At 39.3% G+C, this 20320-nt stretch overlaps 1 protein-coding gene across 11 annotated transcripts in view; it reads left to right on the forward strand.

Moving 5' to 3' along the window:
- Positions 1-20320, forward strand: part of GRID2 (glutamate ionotropic receptor delta type subunit 2) — a 1020962-nt gene that overhangs the window by 894378 nt on the left and 106264 nt on the right. The window contains exon 14 of one of the 11 annotated variants that reach the window (XM_039542704.1): positions 11956-12021. The exons of 8 other annotated variants lie outside the window; for them this stretch is intronic. In XM_039542704.1, coding sequence (XP_039398638.1) covers positions 11956-12015 — 60 coding nt within the window. In that variant the 3' untranslated portion in view covers positions 12016-12021. Of the gene's footprint in view, positions 1-11955; positions 12022-14468; positions 14582-18474; positions 18582-20320 lie in introns of those variants that run through there. 2 more of the 11 variants (XM_039542705.1, XM_039542706.1) reach the window with 2 other exon arrangements.

Raw genomic sequence — 20320 nt, forward strand, 5'->3', positions numbered from 1 at the left:
AGGGTGTTCATCTTTAGCTGTATAAATTTATATTTAGGAGCCTAGCTTTAGCATCTAGGTTTAGAAAGTGTGGCCACAAATGGCACAGAGCAATGCTGCTATCATATGAGTTATTTTTCATAACCTAAGTATAGCTTTCATTTATTTGAAACCTGGAGTCATAAGAGTTGCCATGGAGATCAGATATATAGCCTATGGACATACCTGCTATGAAAGATGTGGCAATTTCCTGCATATCCTTGGGAGATCTTATTGAATTAAGTTTAAGTATCTTTGGGGTCCACTGTATTAAATGAATGGTTTATGTATTATTGTGGGCTGGAATTGTATGTAATATCTCGGGGAGGAGATGTGACAGATGTGAGACCTGGGGGTTCAGAGGGTGATATTGAACAATGTGCCAAATTAGAATGGACTTTTGGAACTCCAAGTATTAGGTAGTTTTCTGGGGAATATCTAGTGGGAGGTGAATGCAATTTCCCCACCTGCAGTTATACAGACATCCAGTCTTGTAAAGCTATGACCTGAGGCGTGGGCCATCGTCTGCTGATTACCTGTTACATGAGGCCAAGATCAAAGGCCCAAACTGTGTAAAGAAAAGACTGAAGTATTTATGGTGGTTCTGGTTATGAATCTGAGGTAGTTATGAACCTGTAACCAAGGGCTAAACCCAGTTGTGGGTTTTGAAGGACTGACACTTACCAGAGCCCTAGGCTGAAGTTGGTGTGACCTCTGTTAACATTTTTAGCATGCATTAGGTTTTTTATATTTTGTGTAATGTTTTCTTCGTAACATGTTCACCTTAAGAATAAATGTGCTTGTTTATCAAGAGCTTTGTGATAACTTGTAACTTCTGGCAATCACAACTATTCATAGCCTATGGAGAGAAAATAAATAAAGCTCAGACACTGGATTGCTGGGAATATCACGATGTAGACAGGGAACTAAGCAGTCTGGAAAAACCCCAGTCAGGAAGGCTCTCTGCTTAAGAGAGGTAGTGGCTGAGGATTTGCCTAGAGTGGGTGCACTTAGTGGACCACAAGTGGGGAATACAGGTGCAATTGCCCTGCTAATAACTTTTTTCTAGGAAAGGATGAATTATTAACATTGTCCTAAACATAGACCTTCCTAAAGGTCTGAGAATCTTCACCTAATGACATTTGTGGTCTTTGTGCATACTATAAAGAGCGCTTCTTGCTGAGAGCATGTAAATTTCTAAAAGACTAATTGTTCAAAAATGTAAATCAACAAAAGCTCCCCCAACGTTAGGAAAATGTCCATTTAAAAAAAGGTAGGAAATGTCTGTTTCCCCGCTCTTTCTTAGAGATGCAAATGATGATTAATATACCTTCATGTTATAGACTTAGCTAATAATAATGTAAGTGGAAACTTATATATTGTAGACTCTCACTAATTCATGTATGCTGAGACACCCATTGCAAATGACTACACTTTGTGAGTAAGTGAGCAAGCGTAATAAGAACAAGGATACTGTATAAACCAACTGTAATTCATTTAGTATGACAGTTGTAATTTAACTGTAATTATTTCTAATAATACCTCTTAGCATGCCAGTAAATAATTAAGTCTTGGTATAAGAGACACTACTACAGTATTTGCTACTAAACCTTTGTTGAGGAGCGGGGAAAGGCTGGCAGTACTAAGCGTAAATTGTAAAGTCTGCATCTTAGCAAAGTAGTTATGCCATATACAGTCTAAATACTTCCAAACATTATCCAGTGTTGTGGTATTCAAGCTGCTTAATTTATTTGGTTTTACGTATCTTTTGAAATAAACATTGACTCGAATTACTAGTCCAACTACTCTGGCAATAGTCAATCCCCAATACTCCAGAGGAAGGCAGACAATCCCAATAGGTTTCTGCCTTCCAAGTCACTGTTTGCTTTAGTGCGGGATTTTCAAAGGTGCTCAAATTTTCATTTTGATGCTCAAATCCCACCCAAAATGTTTTGACTCATTGCACCTTTCTGACAGTCCCTATTCTAGTCAACTGGACAATGCTGAACATTATGGGGTTGGGAGGAAGTTGTTGCCTAAGTCTAAAAGACAGTCACCCTACATTCCAATGCTGGAGATTTCATTAGCATGGCATGGAAACCTACATGGCTTTTTGCAGGTTGATTGTATGTTTGAGATCAAATTTTCAACAAAAGAAGTTTACAAGCAGCACTCAAAAATGTGCTTGCATTTGTGCTCATACATTTGTGCACACGTTTACTCTGCATAGGCAAACTGAGGGTTTGAACAGAAATGACAAGGCCTCTAAGTGGTCATTTGTACATAGAGATACCCAATGTACAAGTGTGTGTGCAGTTATGCTAACTGCATGTGCAAATTAAGACACACGTGTAGCCTCTTATTCTGAAAATATATACCTTCCCTCTTACATACAAAGGGGCTAGTTGTACTGATTGTGTTTTGATATCAATTCTAATATATTTTTTCTGTTTCTTTCTGTTCCTTGGGAAATTTTAGAAATGAATACATTGAAAGCTAGATATAAGCCAGAGCAGGGGATGGGGACGGACACACACACACACACACACACACACACACACACACACACACACACACACACACCCCAAATATCTAAAGTGCAGCTTAAGTTTAAAAACATATTTTCTGTCATCTATTTTGTTTTCTCTTTCTTGTGTGTTGCATCTGTTCTATTTGTGATATTATATTGTAAATCATTTAGGACCAATTGTGCAAGATCAGTGGGAGTTGAGGGGCTGGTGCATCTTACAGAATTGGACCTTTACAGTTCAGCCAATCAAGATTAAGTATCAGTTGGTTCAATGGAGTTACTCCATATTTAGACAGAGGATGTCCATCAGAGCAGAAATTGACCCTAAGAATTTTTATGTACAGTCATTCAGATGAAAGATAAAATACAGATCTATATGGACATAAAATATGGCAAGAATATGATAGATAAATGGATATAGAATAAAACTTGCTGAACTGAAGACCATAGATCACATAATGGATAGAAAAGGTGTGTCGTGTAATAAACATCTGGCTGGATATAAATTTTACAGAGTTCTGATAGATAAAAAGCGTATTGAATTTAGTATGGCATCTGTGCCATATAACTGATGGTAGGATACAATATGTTTTGATATAGCATCCTTCAAAAAGAATATTACAGAAACTTTAGGAGGAGTACAGAGACCCGTTGAAGTTCTGGGTAATTATTAGAACCAAACTCAAACTGAGCCTTTTTCAAGATTCTCTGTTGTTCAGGTATTCTTTCCTCACTTCTGCTTTCCAGCCAGGAATGGAACTGGATGTGCGGAAATACCACACTAAAGCCTGTTCTTGTGAGATTTCCAGCCCAATTTTTCAGACTTAAGAGCTAAGAGTAGTTCAAACAAACAAACAAACTGGTGGATGTGTATACACACACAACCCTGACTCTGAACTGCTTGAGGTTTTTCTCTCACTGTTTACACTGAATGGCAAATTTAATCTAAAGGTTTTCAGGTGAGTTTTGGGGAGGAAGTAACTCTCTCACTGTGAAGAAAGGAATTCTAGGAAGATAGGGCAACACAAATGCACAACACAAAGAGCAGCTCTATCCTACCTTTCTGCACCCCAACAACCTTGAAGAGTTGTCCTGAGGGAGCAGAGTGAACTGGCAGAGAAAAAACACTTGACATGAGGTTGGAAAGAAGGAGAGCCTGTACAGAATTCTGAAAAGCTTGATGTCGGTTTTCAAGTGGACTCAGATGTGGATAGGAAATCAGAGAAAAAAGTCTCATGCAGTAGGGCTGATAGGATCTTAGGTTATACTCTCTCCTGAGATATTTGCACAGTTGAGAGGAGACTCTTTGCAGTTTTGCTAAAAATCTAATCGTGTCTGATACTTCAAAGAGTAGTTGAAAAAGTTTTCATCAGGCAAAAGGGGCTTTTATCAGAGATTATATGGTTGAAGGCAAGGTGGACAGAAATTGTTATCAAGAGCAGTGAGACTTTCAGCACCAGAGTATCAGATGTCCAATAGCAATTTATATCACAAGATCAGAAGCATTCTTTTCCAAATCCGGATCATCATTAACTTCTAAGGAAAGACAAAAGGATACTGAAAATGTTTTCCTCACCTTTTATCATTTTCAAACAGATGTATTCTTTTGGCTGTGATTTCAGTATGAACTCCTTGTTGTTTTCCTGTCAGTTTTGCCCACCTGGATTCTCTTTTATGGTAGAATGTTCTGGTTTTGAAATATTGTTAGTTTCTTTTGGTTGTGCTTTCTTTGTGGTGTTTTCTGTTTCTTAAATTCTAAATCATTTAATGATCAAGCTAATCATGATTACGTTTTTGTATATCCATAAAAGTCTTCATTTAGCTGAGAGTGCTTCCTATGCAACTAGAACACAAACAAGAATACCTAACTTAATAATACTGAGTTAGATACTTTCATCCAAAGCACTGTAAGCGCTTGGCAAACAATGATTAATTGTTAATTATTTACAGTTTCTCTGTAAGGGGAGTTATTAGACCCTGTGAAGTAGGAAGCTTTAAACCAGGCTATTCCAACACTATCTTGTTTGTTGTTTCCAGACTCAGCTGTGAATTGAAATCATATTTTCATGACGCTGCTTAATGTTAGAAACTTTATCAGCATTCATCAGATCTGTAACCACCCAGGAAAAAAAAACCTCTTGAACCTGATTCTGAACCCGTGCTAATTTTTCATGTTTAAGTGAAAGCAGAATCAGGCCCATTATTTCAAGATAACCAGAATGTATCCAAATTCTTTTATGCACCACAACTCCATGACCGTAGTACCAGATTGCAGAATGGCCATTATTTATACCCTGCAACTTGTCCATTATGCCTGGGAGGTGGGAGACAAGGGCTCATATTCCTCCTCCAAATGAAGCAGAACAGGGATTTGAATCTAGGTCTCACACCTCCCAGATGAGTGCCCCAACCACTGGTCTATTAGGTATTCTAGATACACACGCCTGCCTCTCTGAAAAATTCCTGACCTGCTCGCCCATGGCTGCCTTTTGTGCAAGGCCCAAATGTCTACCAGATTAGGTCCCATGGGCGAGATAGGCAGAGAATTCTGTGTCTGAGAGTCCCACCAGGATTTAGCGTGAGCAAGGCCTCAGAGCAGTTCAACAGTTTGGGGGCAGTGTCAAGATTTAAGCAGCTTTGTGTGTGCCCACCCGTGGAAATGTAGATGCCATTGGGACTTCAAGCAACTATTCTGATTAGGTGGCAGATGAGCCGTGATTCTGAGAATGTTAGTAGCACCTAAATATTGGACCTAAGCAATTAAAGAGGCAGTTAGGTGCCAAGGTATCTTTGTGGATTTATCCTTAAGTTCCTTCTGCTCCAGAGAGACACCCCTAATCTCTCTTGTATTCTAGAGATCAAGATCAGCTGCCAGCATATGCCAGTTGTAATGACTCTGCATGTTTACACAAGGTTCTTTCACTTGAGCTTAGGGTAGCTCACCAGAGGATCCCTTCACTCTTGTGCAGAGTCCTTGAAGCTGCCACTGTATTGCAGAAAGGTGCCTATGTTTTCAAGGAAACCCTGTGCATACTTTTATTACCTAAAATTACCGGTATTTGTATTATGGTAGCACCTCGACTCCCCTATTTAGATCAGGACCCCATTGTGCTTTGCTGTGTACAGATGCATACTAAGAAAAAGTCCCTGTCCAAAATAGCTTACAAATAAATAATGTAAAAGAAAAGTTATTACTATCCCCACTGTACAGATGGCCAACTAAGACATAGGGAAATTGAGTGACTTGCCCAAGATCACTCAAGAAGTTGTGGCAGAGGTTCAAACATAACCGTTGAAAACAATTTCCCAGTTACAATATTGTAAGTTTCTTTTCACTGGCTGTGGGAAGGCTTACACAAGTTCAGGACAGGAGTGACTGTTGATAACTGGATTATACTTGTCATTGGTTAATTAACAATAATATGGTTACTCATTATGCTTACAAGGTGACTTCTCTTACCATTTGAAACACGTACCTTTGCATATTTTTAGGGTGAGAGCACTTCAAAAGAGTGAGTACTTGTAAGTGTGTCTATAAATATATGCTTTTTACTATATAATGCATTACATTTATTTTATCTTTCATATTAATTTTAATATTTATGTATTCTATTAGCTTTTCAGTATGTTTTTTACTATAATATGTTGTGAGTCCTTTTAGTTATGTAATACATGGTTTGTGTAGCTGTGGGGAGGGATAGCTCAGTGGTTTGAGCATTGGCCTGCTAAACCCAGGGGTTGTGAGGTCAATTCTTGAGGAAGCCACTTAGGGATCTGGGGCAAAAATCAGTACTTGGTCCTGCTAGTGAAGGCATGGGGCTGGACTTAATGACCTTTCAAGGTCCCTTCCAGTTCTAGGAGATTGGTATATCTCTAATTTATAATTAAAGATATTCCTTTTTTTAGTGTTCGGACCAGATGCTGCAAACCCTTGCTCATGTAAGTGATCCCAGTGGCTTCAATTAATGTATTGGGGAATGCAGAAGGTGTTTTTTCCACTTCTGATATATGATGCTATAAAATTAGTTTCCATTAGCTTCAGTGAAGACAGTTTTGCAGGACAGCCCTCTTAAGGAAGAATTCTTAAGCTGACAGAGGCCCCAGATAGCATGTCCAGAGAGGAATTTGGATTGAGAATTAGGTACTGTGGGGAGTAAAGGAAATTGTTTAAATTAATACATTAAATTAAAAAATAAAAAACATTCACTCTAAGCATAAAATTAGTGGCCAATTATATATGGGGAGAAAATGGGGGTTGTAGAAGCAGATTTGGCAAGGGTAGTTCACCTAGTTTGCAGCGCAAGAGTGCAGTGTCTGACAATTTTCCTTGTGTCCAAGTGGCATGTGTGTGCACCTGGTGCAAGCATCTCATGACGCCTGAGAGCCTAAGAACAACATCTTCAGGCCAAAGTTTCTGAATTGGAGGAGCAGAGAGAGCATAAGTGGCTGCCTTGATTTTCCAGTTGAGGAAAGCTGCTGTCTTAAGAGGGAACCATAGTGGAATAGAGGAACAAAATCTCTTAAACGAGAACCATTTGTAAGAACATTCTAAACTATAGAGAGTAACAAAAAATCAAATTATAGAAAATAGCTGACCATGGTCCTTTTAAAAGCATATTAAACAAGAAAAATATGTGTAGATGTTATACACTCCTGGCCCTTTAAAATTCTTCCTGATCTTCCAGGGATTTTCTGCCCATTTTGTCGGTTCCACTCAATGACACAGTTCCTGTAAAAGAGACAATGTGCAGGGCCAGGAGAATTTTAAAACTATAGTTTAAAACTATAAAATAGAACTATAAAACACTTACTAATTTATTTCTATATAATAAATTTTTTTGCATTTGTATGAATGACTTTGAACAACATTGCAGTTGTCCATAATTTTGGTTGGATTTTCTCTTCTAAAGAAATTGTGATGGTTATATTCACATGCCTAGAGAGGTTGTGGCAGGTTTTCAAAAGGAGGCTAGATTGCCATCTGTCTTGGATAGTTTAGACATAACAAATCCTGCATCTTGGCAGGGGGTTAGTCTGGATGACCTTTCGGTCTCTTCTAACCCTATGATTCTAGCTTGATATATGAGATGGCAGAGCATCAAAATTAAAAATACGTCCTTACGTATGGTGTCACAACGTCTGAATGCAGGATAGTACTTTAAAAATCTTGGTAATTTTTTAAACTATAACAGAAAGGGAACTATTAATATGTTGTGAAATACTCATAACTTTCCGTTTTAACATCCTATTTAGATGTTTAACATTCTTTTAGTTCAGGTTATAGTGGTTTTTGCTTTAATGAAACAAACAGCATAACAGATACTAAAACACAGAAACAGATTAAGATACCTAATAAGGTGGTGGCATTTTCCCAGTAATTACTACATATACTTTAACATATCTATAAGTCTGTTTTGATACAGGGCTACAGTTTGATAGACAATTCTGTGATGCTATTACCTGTGATTTTTATTTCCACCTCCTGATGCTCACTATTAACTGATGGAATGATTTCTTGCACTCAGGTAGGATTTTTACTGGTGTCCATGACTAGTTAAACACTCAACTGACCATATGCATACACACATGCCTGATTTCCATGCAAACACAGGTTGCATAAGGCATGAACTCATATCCATGTGCATAATTAACCTTGAAAATCTGCTCCATAATTCCTAACTGTGAGTCTAATGTGGATTCATTTTAGGGAAGACAATGAACTAATTTCATGGCGTTAAAGAGATTTAGAGATGAAAACATCTAAACCATGGCTTATTTCATTCTTCAATATTTTAATTCCATTTTTCTTATTTCTTGTAGTGAGTCATACTGAGGTTTTTATTAATGTGTCAAGAGCAGGGCTCTTATATTTGGCAAAAAACACACAGTTGAAGTGAGATAGAAATGTGAAATAACTCAAATGTAACGAGTGACAGAAATAGGTGGAGGAACTTGATGGGGCTAATGGGGAATGGTGGGAAGGGAGCAAGGGAGGGAGACACTCACCAATGGACAATAGGTAGCTCAACCCCCTGGGAATTTCGGGCATCTGTTGGCCAGCTAGGGGAAAGGGGTGCTGATTGGCCAGCATCTCCCAGGATTTATCCTAGTGCAGGGACCATGTGGAGCCTCTTTTGTACCCACCTGAACTAGGAATGGGAACCTGGCCTGATAGCTGCTGCAGGTCGAGCCGCTCACCTGGTTACAGGGTCAGGAAGAAATTTTTTCTCCCATGGGCCAACTGTCACAGGATGAAGGAGTTTTTTGCTGCTTTGCAGCACCTTCAAGCCACAGTGAGCGAAGTAGGAATGTGCTTAGTACCTAACTGAGGTTCTGGAGTGTAATTGTTTGTTCATCGCAACTTGCAGCCAGTTTCCAGTGTGGTTAAGAAAATAAAATGAATGGTTCCCAGAGGTACAAGACCTGGGGTTTTGATGATAGGTCTGGGGCTCAGTGATAAGGTGAGACCTTATTGCCCCCATGGGCTGAGGTCTCCACCCTGCTGTGCACTTGGAGGGCAGGAAAGGTGTGGGTTTTTTGTTATATGGAGATATACTTATCTAATAGAGCTGGAAGACACCTTGAAAGGTCATCAAGTCCACTCCCCTGCCTTCACTAGCAGGACCAAGTACTGTCCCTGGCAGTTCCCCCCCCCAGATCCCTAAGTGGCCCCCTCAAGGATTGAACTCCCAACCCTGGGTTTGTCAGGCCAATGCTCAAACCACTGAGCTATCCCTCAGCCCAACGGTGCTAGGACTCAGCAAGAGCTGAGTCTTGGAGGATTGGCTGAGCAGCACTACCCTCCGTTATGGGTTATATGGTAAGGAGCCCTTTAACTCTGGCATTGGCGTCAATTAGATACCTGGTATAGGAGAGCATGGGTGATTGTCAGGTAGCGCCCCTCCTCTTTGTTAAAGTTTAACAAAAGTTGTGGCATGCATGTGTCTGTCCTCGTTTTGCCGCTGTGTCCACATCAGTGACTGAATGGATATTTATCAAAGAGCTATTCCTCTCATTTATAGTGGAGTGATATTTGCACTGTTGCCAAGTTTCAATCAAAAAGACTCAGGCAAAATGTAATGAGACACATGATACTGTTATCACCCAACAGATTGGAAGGGATGAAGACGAACTGGGAGAGATAATTATTTACAGTCCTAATTATTCTATTTGTAAGTGTTTTCATTCTTTATAACTTCTGCAAATACAGTGCCACTAAAACAGGAGCTGGTTGGGAAATTTTCAACGAAACGTTTGTCAGAAAATGTTAATTCATCAAAACCAAAACTGTTCACAGTAAAGGTTGGTTTTCAATGAATTTCCCATTTTAAAAAAAAATGAAATTTGTTGTCTGAAAGTGTCAAAATGAAAAGTTCCTTTATATGGTTTCAACCAATTTTTTTTCATTTTGAAATTGCAGTTAATTTATATTGAAAATTTTAAATTTAAAATGGTCAAATTCAAAACAAAACATTTTGAAATTATCTAAACAAAATATTTTGATTGACCCAATTCAAAAACATTTATACCACCCCTGCAGTGGCTTCCCTCCCTGTGATGTCTTCTATGCTCTGTGTGTTGTAATAGCAAAGTCCAAGGTGAGAAGCTAAGAAAGGACAGGCATTTTGAACAAAGACCTATAGCATTATTTTCATGTCTGTTTCTTTAGTCTGCAGTATCCGGAAATATAGCTGTGAGAAGACAAAATTATCCAGAGAGATGACACACAAAAAACATAACAGTTGAAAATTAGGATGGATATAAATAATTCAATAAAAAAAGAACTTTAAATCAGTCTATGGAAAGCTAAGAGGTCAAATGCTAGCCATTATTGAACTGACAGCCATGATACTCTGTCTCAGAAAGAGAATAGCCTGTGTTGTGGGAACTCCTTTGAGTAACATAGAAGACAGAGCAACACACCAGAGTATAATCTTTACATCTTTGGTATAAGGCTGGTGACTTGTTATTGGGCTTGATTCACTCCTTCAGGCCTGGAGGGGCTACAAATCTGTGCCTGCTAGAACAGTTAAGCCTGAGGGGAAGATTCACAACAGTGAGAGAGGAGTTCTAGTCCTCATGCAGGTTTTATGTGGGAAAGGGTAACTTTAAAATCCAGCTGGGACCTCAGAGGAACCCACCATTAGAGAGGCTTCCTGAAAGCCTGACCCTTCCTTCTCCTGGCCCTGCCCACCTTTGGCATTTCAGGCCCACTGGTGCAGTGGAGGTTATGAGCTCTTTGTGCCTGTTGGTCCCACTCCTGGCAATCTTTCTACCTCCTAGCCCCTGAGGCTTGAGTTCTGTTGGCCTGTCTTTGAGTCCATGAGAGAGAGAGAAAAATACTGCTCCTCCCCACTGTGTTTCTTTCTCTCCCTAATCTGGAGAAAATCATCATTTCCCTCAGCCAATATACTCGGCATAAAGGGGAATGAAGCAAAGTGTCACTCTTTTTAGACTTATTGGCCAAACATCCATCACTTTGACTGTAGGACGAAAGCAAAGGAGTAAAAAAAAACAAGCAAGGAAGGAAGATAAATGTGCAACACTGAGACTTATGTCATGCACATTTTTTTCTCTAATGAATTCTATCAGCCTCTCTAACAAAAATAACTTGAAAGTAGTCTGAAATGCAGATGAATAAAGATTGTTTTTGTTTGTTTTTCTAAGATCTTTTGGACAGAGACTTGTCAGCACAGTTTTGGGTGCTATGAAATAAATTGATAGCAACATTTATCTAAGCACCTTTGTTTGGCTTGTTTTTTGTTTTGTTTTGTAACTGGAAGAAGAAACTAGATCTGATTTTAAGGACTCTTTGAGGAAAAAAATGTCCAGCTGTTGCAGAGAGGATGCTATTGGTAATTATGATTTCCCTTAGCAACTCCCTCCAAGGCCAGAAGAATGCATAGGCATCGGCATCATAAAGCCAATGCTAGTACCCCAGTTCCTGGAGTGAAATGAAATGAAATGGATGAAATGAAAATCTCAGCTTTCATTTAAGAAAAATATTTCTAGCTCTTATGGATGGAAAGAAATGCTTGAAAAAAATATGAATCAAGTGTAAGTGATGTCTGCCTGAGTTGGGCAGAGAGCCTGAAACAATAGCTCCAAGAGGTGTGAACTTTGCTCCTGCCCCAAGGAGAGGTGAAGCCAGGATGCAGTAACAGGGCTATAGAGGGTGCATGTTGGATATGCCTACAGTTCTGGATTGCCTTAATTTGGCCTGGCTTCTTCCTTCAATGCACCTGCATTTATCTCCCACCTACAGCACTAGGTTATGTAATTTTTCCCAAACTTGTAGATCAGGTTTTGTTCTATAATGCTATGCCTCTAAGCATAATACCCTTTAGTTCGTCTGCTCGGTGTATGTTCAATAGACCGTTGTAATTATTTATTTGTGAAAATCCTAGAAACGGGGGGAGAAAAACACACATGGGAGTCTTGAAGCCAGGAAGGGTGCTGACATCTGAAAGTAGGTAAGCAAAATGGTCACATAAAGACATTCTCGGAGCCAATATCTACCCCTAGATAGACAGACATCCTGGTGTGTCTGGGCTAGCCAAGGCTTTCCGGAGGAGCCTGTGCTGCCTGAAATTGTAGACCAGTGTAAATCGTATGTCATAATACATTTCTCTCTGTCTCTGATCTGTCAGACTAACCTGTCAGCATAACAAAAGTGCCCATCACCCAAATATTCAGGTACTACTTACCAAACGATTATATAAAACACAGGATAATAAGTACAAGTGGAGGGGAAGGATATATTGCCTGGCAGGTTTGTTATTGAACATTTAAAGGTAGCAAACAGTTCAGAGGAGGGAATCCCCCTTCTCCTTCCCCCAACCCTCCCTTATTCACACACAAATCTGCATAGCCAGATCAAGAATACTGCTCATGTGGAACACTGTGCAGCTCAGGCTAAGGGTGTGTCTGCCAAGCACAAGTTCAGTCTCAAGCAAAAATTTAGAGCAGCTCTGATGCTGCTCTAAATTGTACTAGTTGTAGTGGTCCTAAAGAAGCTGCTCTGGCACCTGAGCATGCGATCCCAGCAATTTAGGGCATGGCCCCTTTGCCTCAGGCATGAACTATATGTTGACAACTGGATTCACCTAGGCAAGGGGAATTCTGAACTGATTACTTATGTTTGTTTTGCACCACAGATCTGTGGAAAGTGGACAAGGATATGGCCTTAGGGTACGTCTTCACTACCCGCCATATCGGCGGGTAACAATCGATTTCTCGGAGTTCAATATATCGCGTCTCATCTAGACACGATATATCGAACTCCGAACGCGCTCCCGTCGACTCCGGAACTCCATCACCGCGAACGGCGGTGGCGGAGTCGACAGGGGAGCTGTGGACATCGATCCCGTGCCGTGAGGACGAGTAAGTAATTCGAACTAAGGTACTTCGACTTCAGCTACGCTATTTGTGTAGCTGAAGTTGCGTACCTTAGATCGAACCCCCCCGCTAGTGTAGACCAGACCTTAGATCTTTATCTTCTGATAGATCCTTTGGTGAAGGAGGAAGAAAAGGGAAACTAGGTCTTAAATACCTCTTAAGCGCTGATATTTTTTTCTTAGTGGATGGGGGCACCCTTCAGGACAACAGTACCGTGGGGTTGATGGCACTGAGTGTGACACACCCTGGCACCCCCATATTCACCACAGTCATATAATTAGGATATGTTTTGCACAAAGTATGCCTTGTGAAGTATCATTCTAAAAGTCTTGATCTGATAGACATGAATATCTCGTTGGATTGCATGTGCTATCGCTGTATGTGAAGTTACGAAGTTTGGCTATGTATGTGCTCTGAAACATGTTATGAGATTGAGAATATCCACAAGCAGCCTTTCAGGTACAACAATAGAAAGGCCAAACAATGTTAATGGCTTATTGAAGAAATGCACACAAGCACAAGGATTACCCCAGGAACTGTGTACAATAGAAACCTCTCAGAGATAGCACTACACAATGGGAACTGTTTGACCCAGGTCACATTAAAACAGCTTTCCAGCACATTGGAAGAAGATATTAAAGGGGGTGGGGGATGATGACATGACTGCACCTCACTCTCCCTACACCTGAAAGTACCGGATGAAAAGGAATGAACTTGGGGGGAAGTGATGGTCCCAGGCAAAAGGATTTCCAGCCTGTATATGGAAACTTGGTGGACTGCTCGTATCGTCAGTCAGGGAGAGAATTTACTGATTCAAATCCTAGCTAATATTGTAAGCTTAGTTTGTGTTTTGATTTATTTCTTATGGTAATCTAATTTGATCTTTTTGCTATCACTTATAATCACTTAAAAGTTATCTTTCTGTAGTTAAATCTATTTTATATTTTATTTAAAATGCTGTGTGTTGTTTGACGTGCGAAAGGGATAAATCTTGGTTCATGATCAAGGGTTAGTGCATGTCCACATTCCTTTGTAAGATTGGCGGACTGCGTAATAAATTCATAGTGGTTGGACTTTGAGCAGGGCAGGACGGTACAGCTCTGAGGTCTCAGGCTAGGGAGCTGGGAGTGTTTAGGCTGTAGCCTCTCTATTGTGGGTTCATGAGTGGCTGGCCAGAGCATTCATGAATACAGCTGGGTGTGGTCCCTGCGTGGAGGTTGGTGTGGTGGGTGCTTGCTTGGAGGGCTTTGCAGCTTGTCACAACATCACAGTGCAAGAGGGAACCCAGATTGGTGACACAGAGGGCTCAGCTGTACCTCAGTTCCAGGTGGCAACCCCCAGAACCCCGTCACACTGAGAGGCCATAGAATGATGGTTATGCATTCCTACGGTGCTTTATATAGATCCTAAATAAAAAGATCAGTGCCTGGAACTTTCTCATTCTCTAGTTCATGAGACCAAAATTAAGATTAATTGAATTTAATTTAAGAACAAACCACAAGTAACTATTGTATATTCCTAGGGTTGACTTACAAGACTCAAGTGGGAGCATAGAAGAAACCAATGGCCAAACTCATTTATGTTGTAGATCAGCACAGCCAATGGGAATTGTGCCTCCATACGTCAGAACTGAATTCTGCCCTGAGAATAATTTAAATAAATAAATAAAATCAGGCATTGTATTTTAAATTTTCCCATCAACAAGATCAGCACTTGCTATGGTTCATCTATGCCTGGGGAAAGGCTGAGATGCTTTCACATAGTTTCTACAGGTGACCTTTGCTGGTGTTCAGTTAAAATGCTACTCACTAATATCTGTACCACCTAAATTGTCAGGTAAGAAGAAAGGCAGGGAGCCACTCTGAAGAAATGGTTCATAACCTTTTAAAGTAACGCATTGCAAGTGGTTTTCTGTTCCTGCTGTGCTTTTTTCCCTTCTAGTTTTTTTCCCACTGAAACTGGCATTAGTTTCAATTACCTATGGCTCAGCTGCATGTCAGTGATCAGAGAGATCTGCTGCCTTTCAGTGCTTTGCTGTGACAACTTGAAAAGATTACTAAATACATTTTCTTTTCCAATTTAGAAATTGGGTTTTTGTTCTGTCTTTACCCTGTCAACTCTGGTTATTATATTTTTGTGACTTATATTATTAATTACAACAGCAAAATTCATATTTATTTTAGAAGCTGGAAGCCAAGCTAAAAATTGAGGGACAAATTCTGCTCTCGGTTACAGTGGTGTAAATCTGGAATAATACTCACTTCAATGCAGTTATTCTAGGTTTATATATAGTGTAAGAGCAATTTTGCTCTCGATGTTTGATAATCTTTTCTAAAGCAATTGGCAACACATTTGCTATACAGTACCTCTTCTAAACCTGGTGAAGTAACAACTGAAACAAATAAACAAGCTGCTGAAACCTGATATGACAATGTAATGAAAGATAAAATTTGTACTAGAGAGAGATGAAGTTAGGAGTTCTAACCCCCGCACCCCCCGTCTCATTATTCAGTTTCCAGCTTGGACAATTTTTAGAGATGAATCTGCTCTCTTCTATTCTATTGTACTGAAAAATAAAACATTATTTTGGGGTCAGTCAGAATCAATTTTTTAAAAAAATTTCAGCAAAACAAAAAGGAAAAAAAATTGTTTTAGGTCAAACAAAATGTTTTCTTCTGGTTTTAAGCTAATTAAACCTTTTTTTAAAATGTTTTCAACACAATTGAAGTACATTTTGAAATTAAAAGCTGTTTGGAATAAAAAAAACTTTCATTTAGAAAATGTCAATGTTTTTTTACCAAAACAATTTGGCAAGTTTGACATGAATTGGCAAAATGTTTTGGTCAACTCAAATCTGCCTTTTTCTTGGGGGGGGGGGGGGTTGGATAAAAATGTTTGTGCAGCTCTACTCATGGGTGTCATAATTTGGGTGCCTTCTGCCTCTATTCTACCCTCTGGGCTGAACTCCAACACCTAAACACATCTCCCATGGTGCACCACAGTCTGCCCTCTGACCAAGCGATGCAGTGCAACATGAGTCACAAAACAAGAGCTTTATTATGGGAGATACAGTTTGACCAGAGGCCCACAGGAGAAAATGGGGCAAGAAGCACCAGAACTACAACCCCCATGAAGCATGATGGCACCAGAGGCAGATACGGTTTTAATGTTAAGCTCACTTGGAACAAAAGGTTTTGAGTCAGTTCAATAATCTGAAACCAAACATTTCAGTTTGAGAATGACAAACATTTCATTCTGACCCAAATGGAATTTTGTTTAAAGTTTTTTCATTCCATTAAAAATTTCAGTATTCAACTTTCTATCCCAATTTGAGATGAAAACAAATGAACTATCAGAATTTCTTGCAGTTGTAAATACCATTTTTCACTCAACTCTAATAGACAATGACCTTGGTGAGATCCTGGGAACAGGAGATGATGGAGCTTACTGTGCTTCCAATCCCTTCTACTGAAGATGCTTTCTTGTGAGGCTGCAAGATGGCCATCAAACTGCCATTTGGCAACATCTGGAAATTTAGAATTAAGATTCCACAAATAACTTTAATTCTGCCCCCAAATCCTGCTATATCTCATTTTAGAGTGCAGTATCTACATGATGTGAACCAGCATTTAATCTAAGTATTTCAAGTAGTCTTCCCATTGCTATCTACTCTTCTATATCCTCTTTGTAACATCAAAGGTCATAAAATAGTTTTGGAGAATAAAGTACAGTTCCCTATGGTCTGCATCTAGTGTTTGTACAGTGGATGACTAGATGTATGGTGTGTTTATGCTCAGGTTTCAGACCACATGAAAAGGAAAAATAAAATTAGCTGCATATGGTAGTGTTCTTCCTCTGTATAGCTAGTGTAGTAGAATGGTAGATACTGGATAACACATGTAGATAGTGGACTGTGAAACAATGTCATCCCTTGACTATAATGGTTACGTGAAATGTGGGGGCAAGTGACTAATCTGTGTCTTCTGTTTGTTTCTATATCTGTATTTTCTGTTGTGGTCATTGACACATTCCAAAAGGGTGAATCTGATGAGACTGTCTCTGAGCATGTGGTTTTTGATTAAATAGCGGTAATTCAGTTGGTGCCCTATTAGGTAAAGAAAGGTCTGCTACAGTTGGGCATATGTGGCTTTTATTCAAAATGTATGGAAAAAGCACCGTGAGTGTTTTTCTGAAGTAGAGGAATACAGTAGTGTGTTCAGGGATTTTGTTTGAGTTTCCAGACTTGAATACATTTACTTTTCCCTAGTCAATTTAACCTTAATTTAAACATTGGGCTTCAAACATTGTTTTATTTTTAAAAATGTGTACACATGTAACTAGAATATTCTATTGTTTTTACAACGGTTACTGGTAATTCTATGTAGCCTGTACTGTATCTTAACTTTTTTCCACTGGGCATTTATTTAGCTCTTTTAAAGAAGAAATACAGATTTTTTGCATATCTCTTTTTGTAAATACATTTTTAAAAATATTTTTACAACACTCATGGGAAACCTTGAAGTAGATAGTTACTCTTTATTTTCTTCTGCTATAAAGACTATACTTTTCTGTAATTATAAATGTATATAAAAAATGTTAAAAGTTACGTGAAGGACAAGGTTATATAGTATTGAACTCAAACACTGTGCTGATGGAGCCTGTAGCCTTCTTCTTTTATGAGTTGGCCCAAAGATACTTAGAAATGCCACCAGTAAATATGAATCAACCTTATGCTTCACATATAGTGAAATATATAATGGATCAAATGTGTGCCTGGAGTAACTCCACTGCTTTAGATAGAGTTGCATCAGGGATAATAATAATAATTGGAGCTATACCAATCTCCTAGAACTGAAAGGGACCTTGAAAGGTCATCAAGTCCAGCTCCCTGCCTTCACTAGCAGGACTAAGTACTGATTTTTGCCCCAGATCCCTAAGTGGACCCCTCAAGGATTGAACTCAGAACCCTGGGTTTAGCAGGCCAATGCTCAAACCACTGAGCTATCCCTCCCCCCAAGGGTGAGGGATGAAGTTGATATAGTGTTTATAGTCAAGGTTTCTTATATTATCTTATAATGTGTAGTGATACACAGTCTTATAGAAATAATTTTTAACACTACTGATGTGCTGATTTCCCCTGATGTATATAATGCTAAATAGATTCCCTTTTTACAGTAACTCACTTGGAATGGGTCATTAAACTCAAGAGTGGGGTCAAACATTTTTGTCCAATAATCAGTCTCCTGGCTTCACTTAAAATCCAGTGTCGTGCATACAAACAATCCTTATCAAAAGACTATATATCCAATTTTGTTTCTCATTTTGTATGGGGATCTTCATCAAATACACAAAACTCTTTTTAGCCTTTCCCTTACAACACTCTCACGAATGCTGATTATGTATGATGTAGAAAGAAGGGATACAGTTTGTAGCACTCAGACTTTATATCTAGATTGACTAGAAAGCTGGGATTGCTGCTGACTGATAACACACTTCCTCTATACAAATTTTTTTCTCAACCCTCCCAGGTGCTGCATGATAGAGTGTGAACTGCATTCAGATTTTCCATCATTCTGAAACGGCATTATCTCCCCCATGAAATTACAGTATAACTATGTGGAAATGTAGAATTCAGGAATACAAATCTGCTGTGAGTGATACTACAAAGATCCTGTCCTTTTCCCTTGAGCTTTTGCCTTTATTTAGTCCCTATAATTGATTGTCATTCCTTAGCTTTTTGTCATGATGTGGAGCTGGGGGGTTTGCTGTTTATTGTGTGTTTCAAAGTGGAGAATTTGCAACATGCCTGTTGGAAAGCTAGAGAATCTACATTCATCTCAGTGATGAGGCGATAGGGCTTTTAATTATCATTTTGTTCTAGAATCCACTTCCTCCTTCATTCCTTGTGCCAGCCCCACCTCCTCCACTTTCCATATAATGGGTACATAGACACATAGCATATAATTGGCATTCCAGATACAGTACACTGTACTCTGTCAGAACTCTGTTCTCAGATCTAGATCTCATCTTCATTTTTCTTATTTTTCCTATGTTTAAAATCTCTGCATATTGAGAGAGGAAAATACCCATGAAGCTATACTGTGTGAATCTGAGAAGATAATTTTTCCCTTATGCTAGGAAGCACACACTAAAAAGGGAACCAAATTCATCTACTCCTGCCAGACAACTTTACAAGCAGTTGACACTCTCTTAGGGAATGCACTCCTCATTACCAGAGAGATCATTGTAACTTAGAGAGAGTTTGAAGTGAGCAAAATAAACAAACAACGATAATTGGGGAGTTGAAAGGATTGATTTAGGAGAAAAGATTAAAGAGAGCTACACTAACTATATCTAGCTTGGCTAAGTGACAAGCAAGATGGTGGACACATGATTACAACCTATAATATTTGAAAGATTTCAGCCCCAAAGAGGTAGAAAGATCATTTAGAGTGGCACAAAGAGAAATCACTAGAAGTGATAAAATAAAAACGAAAACAGTGGGAGATGGAAGAAGGAAAAAATAAAATATTAATGCTAAATATCAAGAAAAAATTTCTCATAGACCTACTCGGCTAAGGACTAGTCTCCTAAAGGAAGTGGGGAAAGCTCTATTTGCTTGGGACAAATAATGCAACAAAATGTACTGTTGTATGGAACAATATTGTACTGGTAGGTAGACGGATGACTTCATATGTCTCCTCAATGCCTCACTTCTGTGTCCCATAAAGAGCGGTGTCCACTGCATGTACAGCCTGGGATACTCCCAGACTCTAGAAACGAATCATGAAGTCTCTGCTGGAACCCAAATTTTAATTGTGACAAGTTTTGCCAGTGGCTGAGAGTTTGGCTTGGTTCAGGGATTTTGCAATTTATTTGCATCTGTTCACTTCATCATGCTTTTTATTGACCAGAAATGTGTTTGCACTTTTTTTATATTTTCTCATTTTTACTACGAATGGCTTTGACAGGAAGGGACCTAAACAGGAACCTTTTTGAAGTAACTGAGTGGGGATTTAGCCTTCTTATAAACACACAACTCTCTTCCCTTCAGTATAACTCTTCAAGGTAGATTAAGACAAAACAGGACATGGCCTACCAAAACTTTGCCTCCAACTACCATCCGCCATCTGTCAAAATAGTTTGCCTTATGAACAGACTCTCTTCCTCCTAACTCAGCCACCTCTCCTTAATCTTCCGGTTGCTAAAAATCCATCCCAATCCTCTCCAGGAATCATACACACACCTTGCCTCTTCACTTTCCCTCTCCTGGACTTCTGTTCCTCACTTCTATTTCCCTCACTCATGATCTCCCTCTGAGACTGCCCCCTCATGATTCTTCAGTCTTGCATGTTGTACTTGTCTGCCTTCCAG

Source organism: Mauremys reevesii, linkage group 5 (genome assembly GCF_016161935.1).
Source record: "Mauremys reevesii isolate NIE-2019 linkage group 5, ASM1616193v1, whole genome shotgun sequence".
NCBI lineage: Eukaryota > Metazoa > Chordata > Testudines > Geoemydidae > Mauremys > Mauremys reevesii.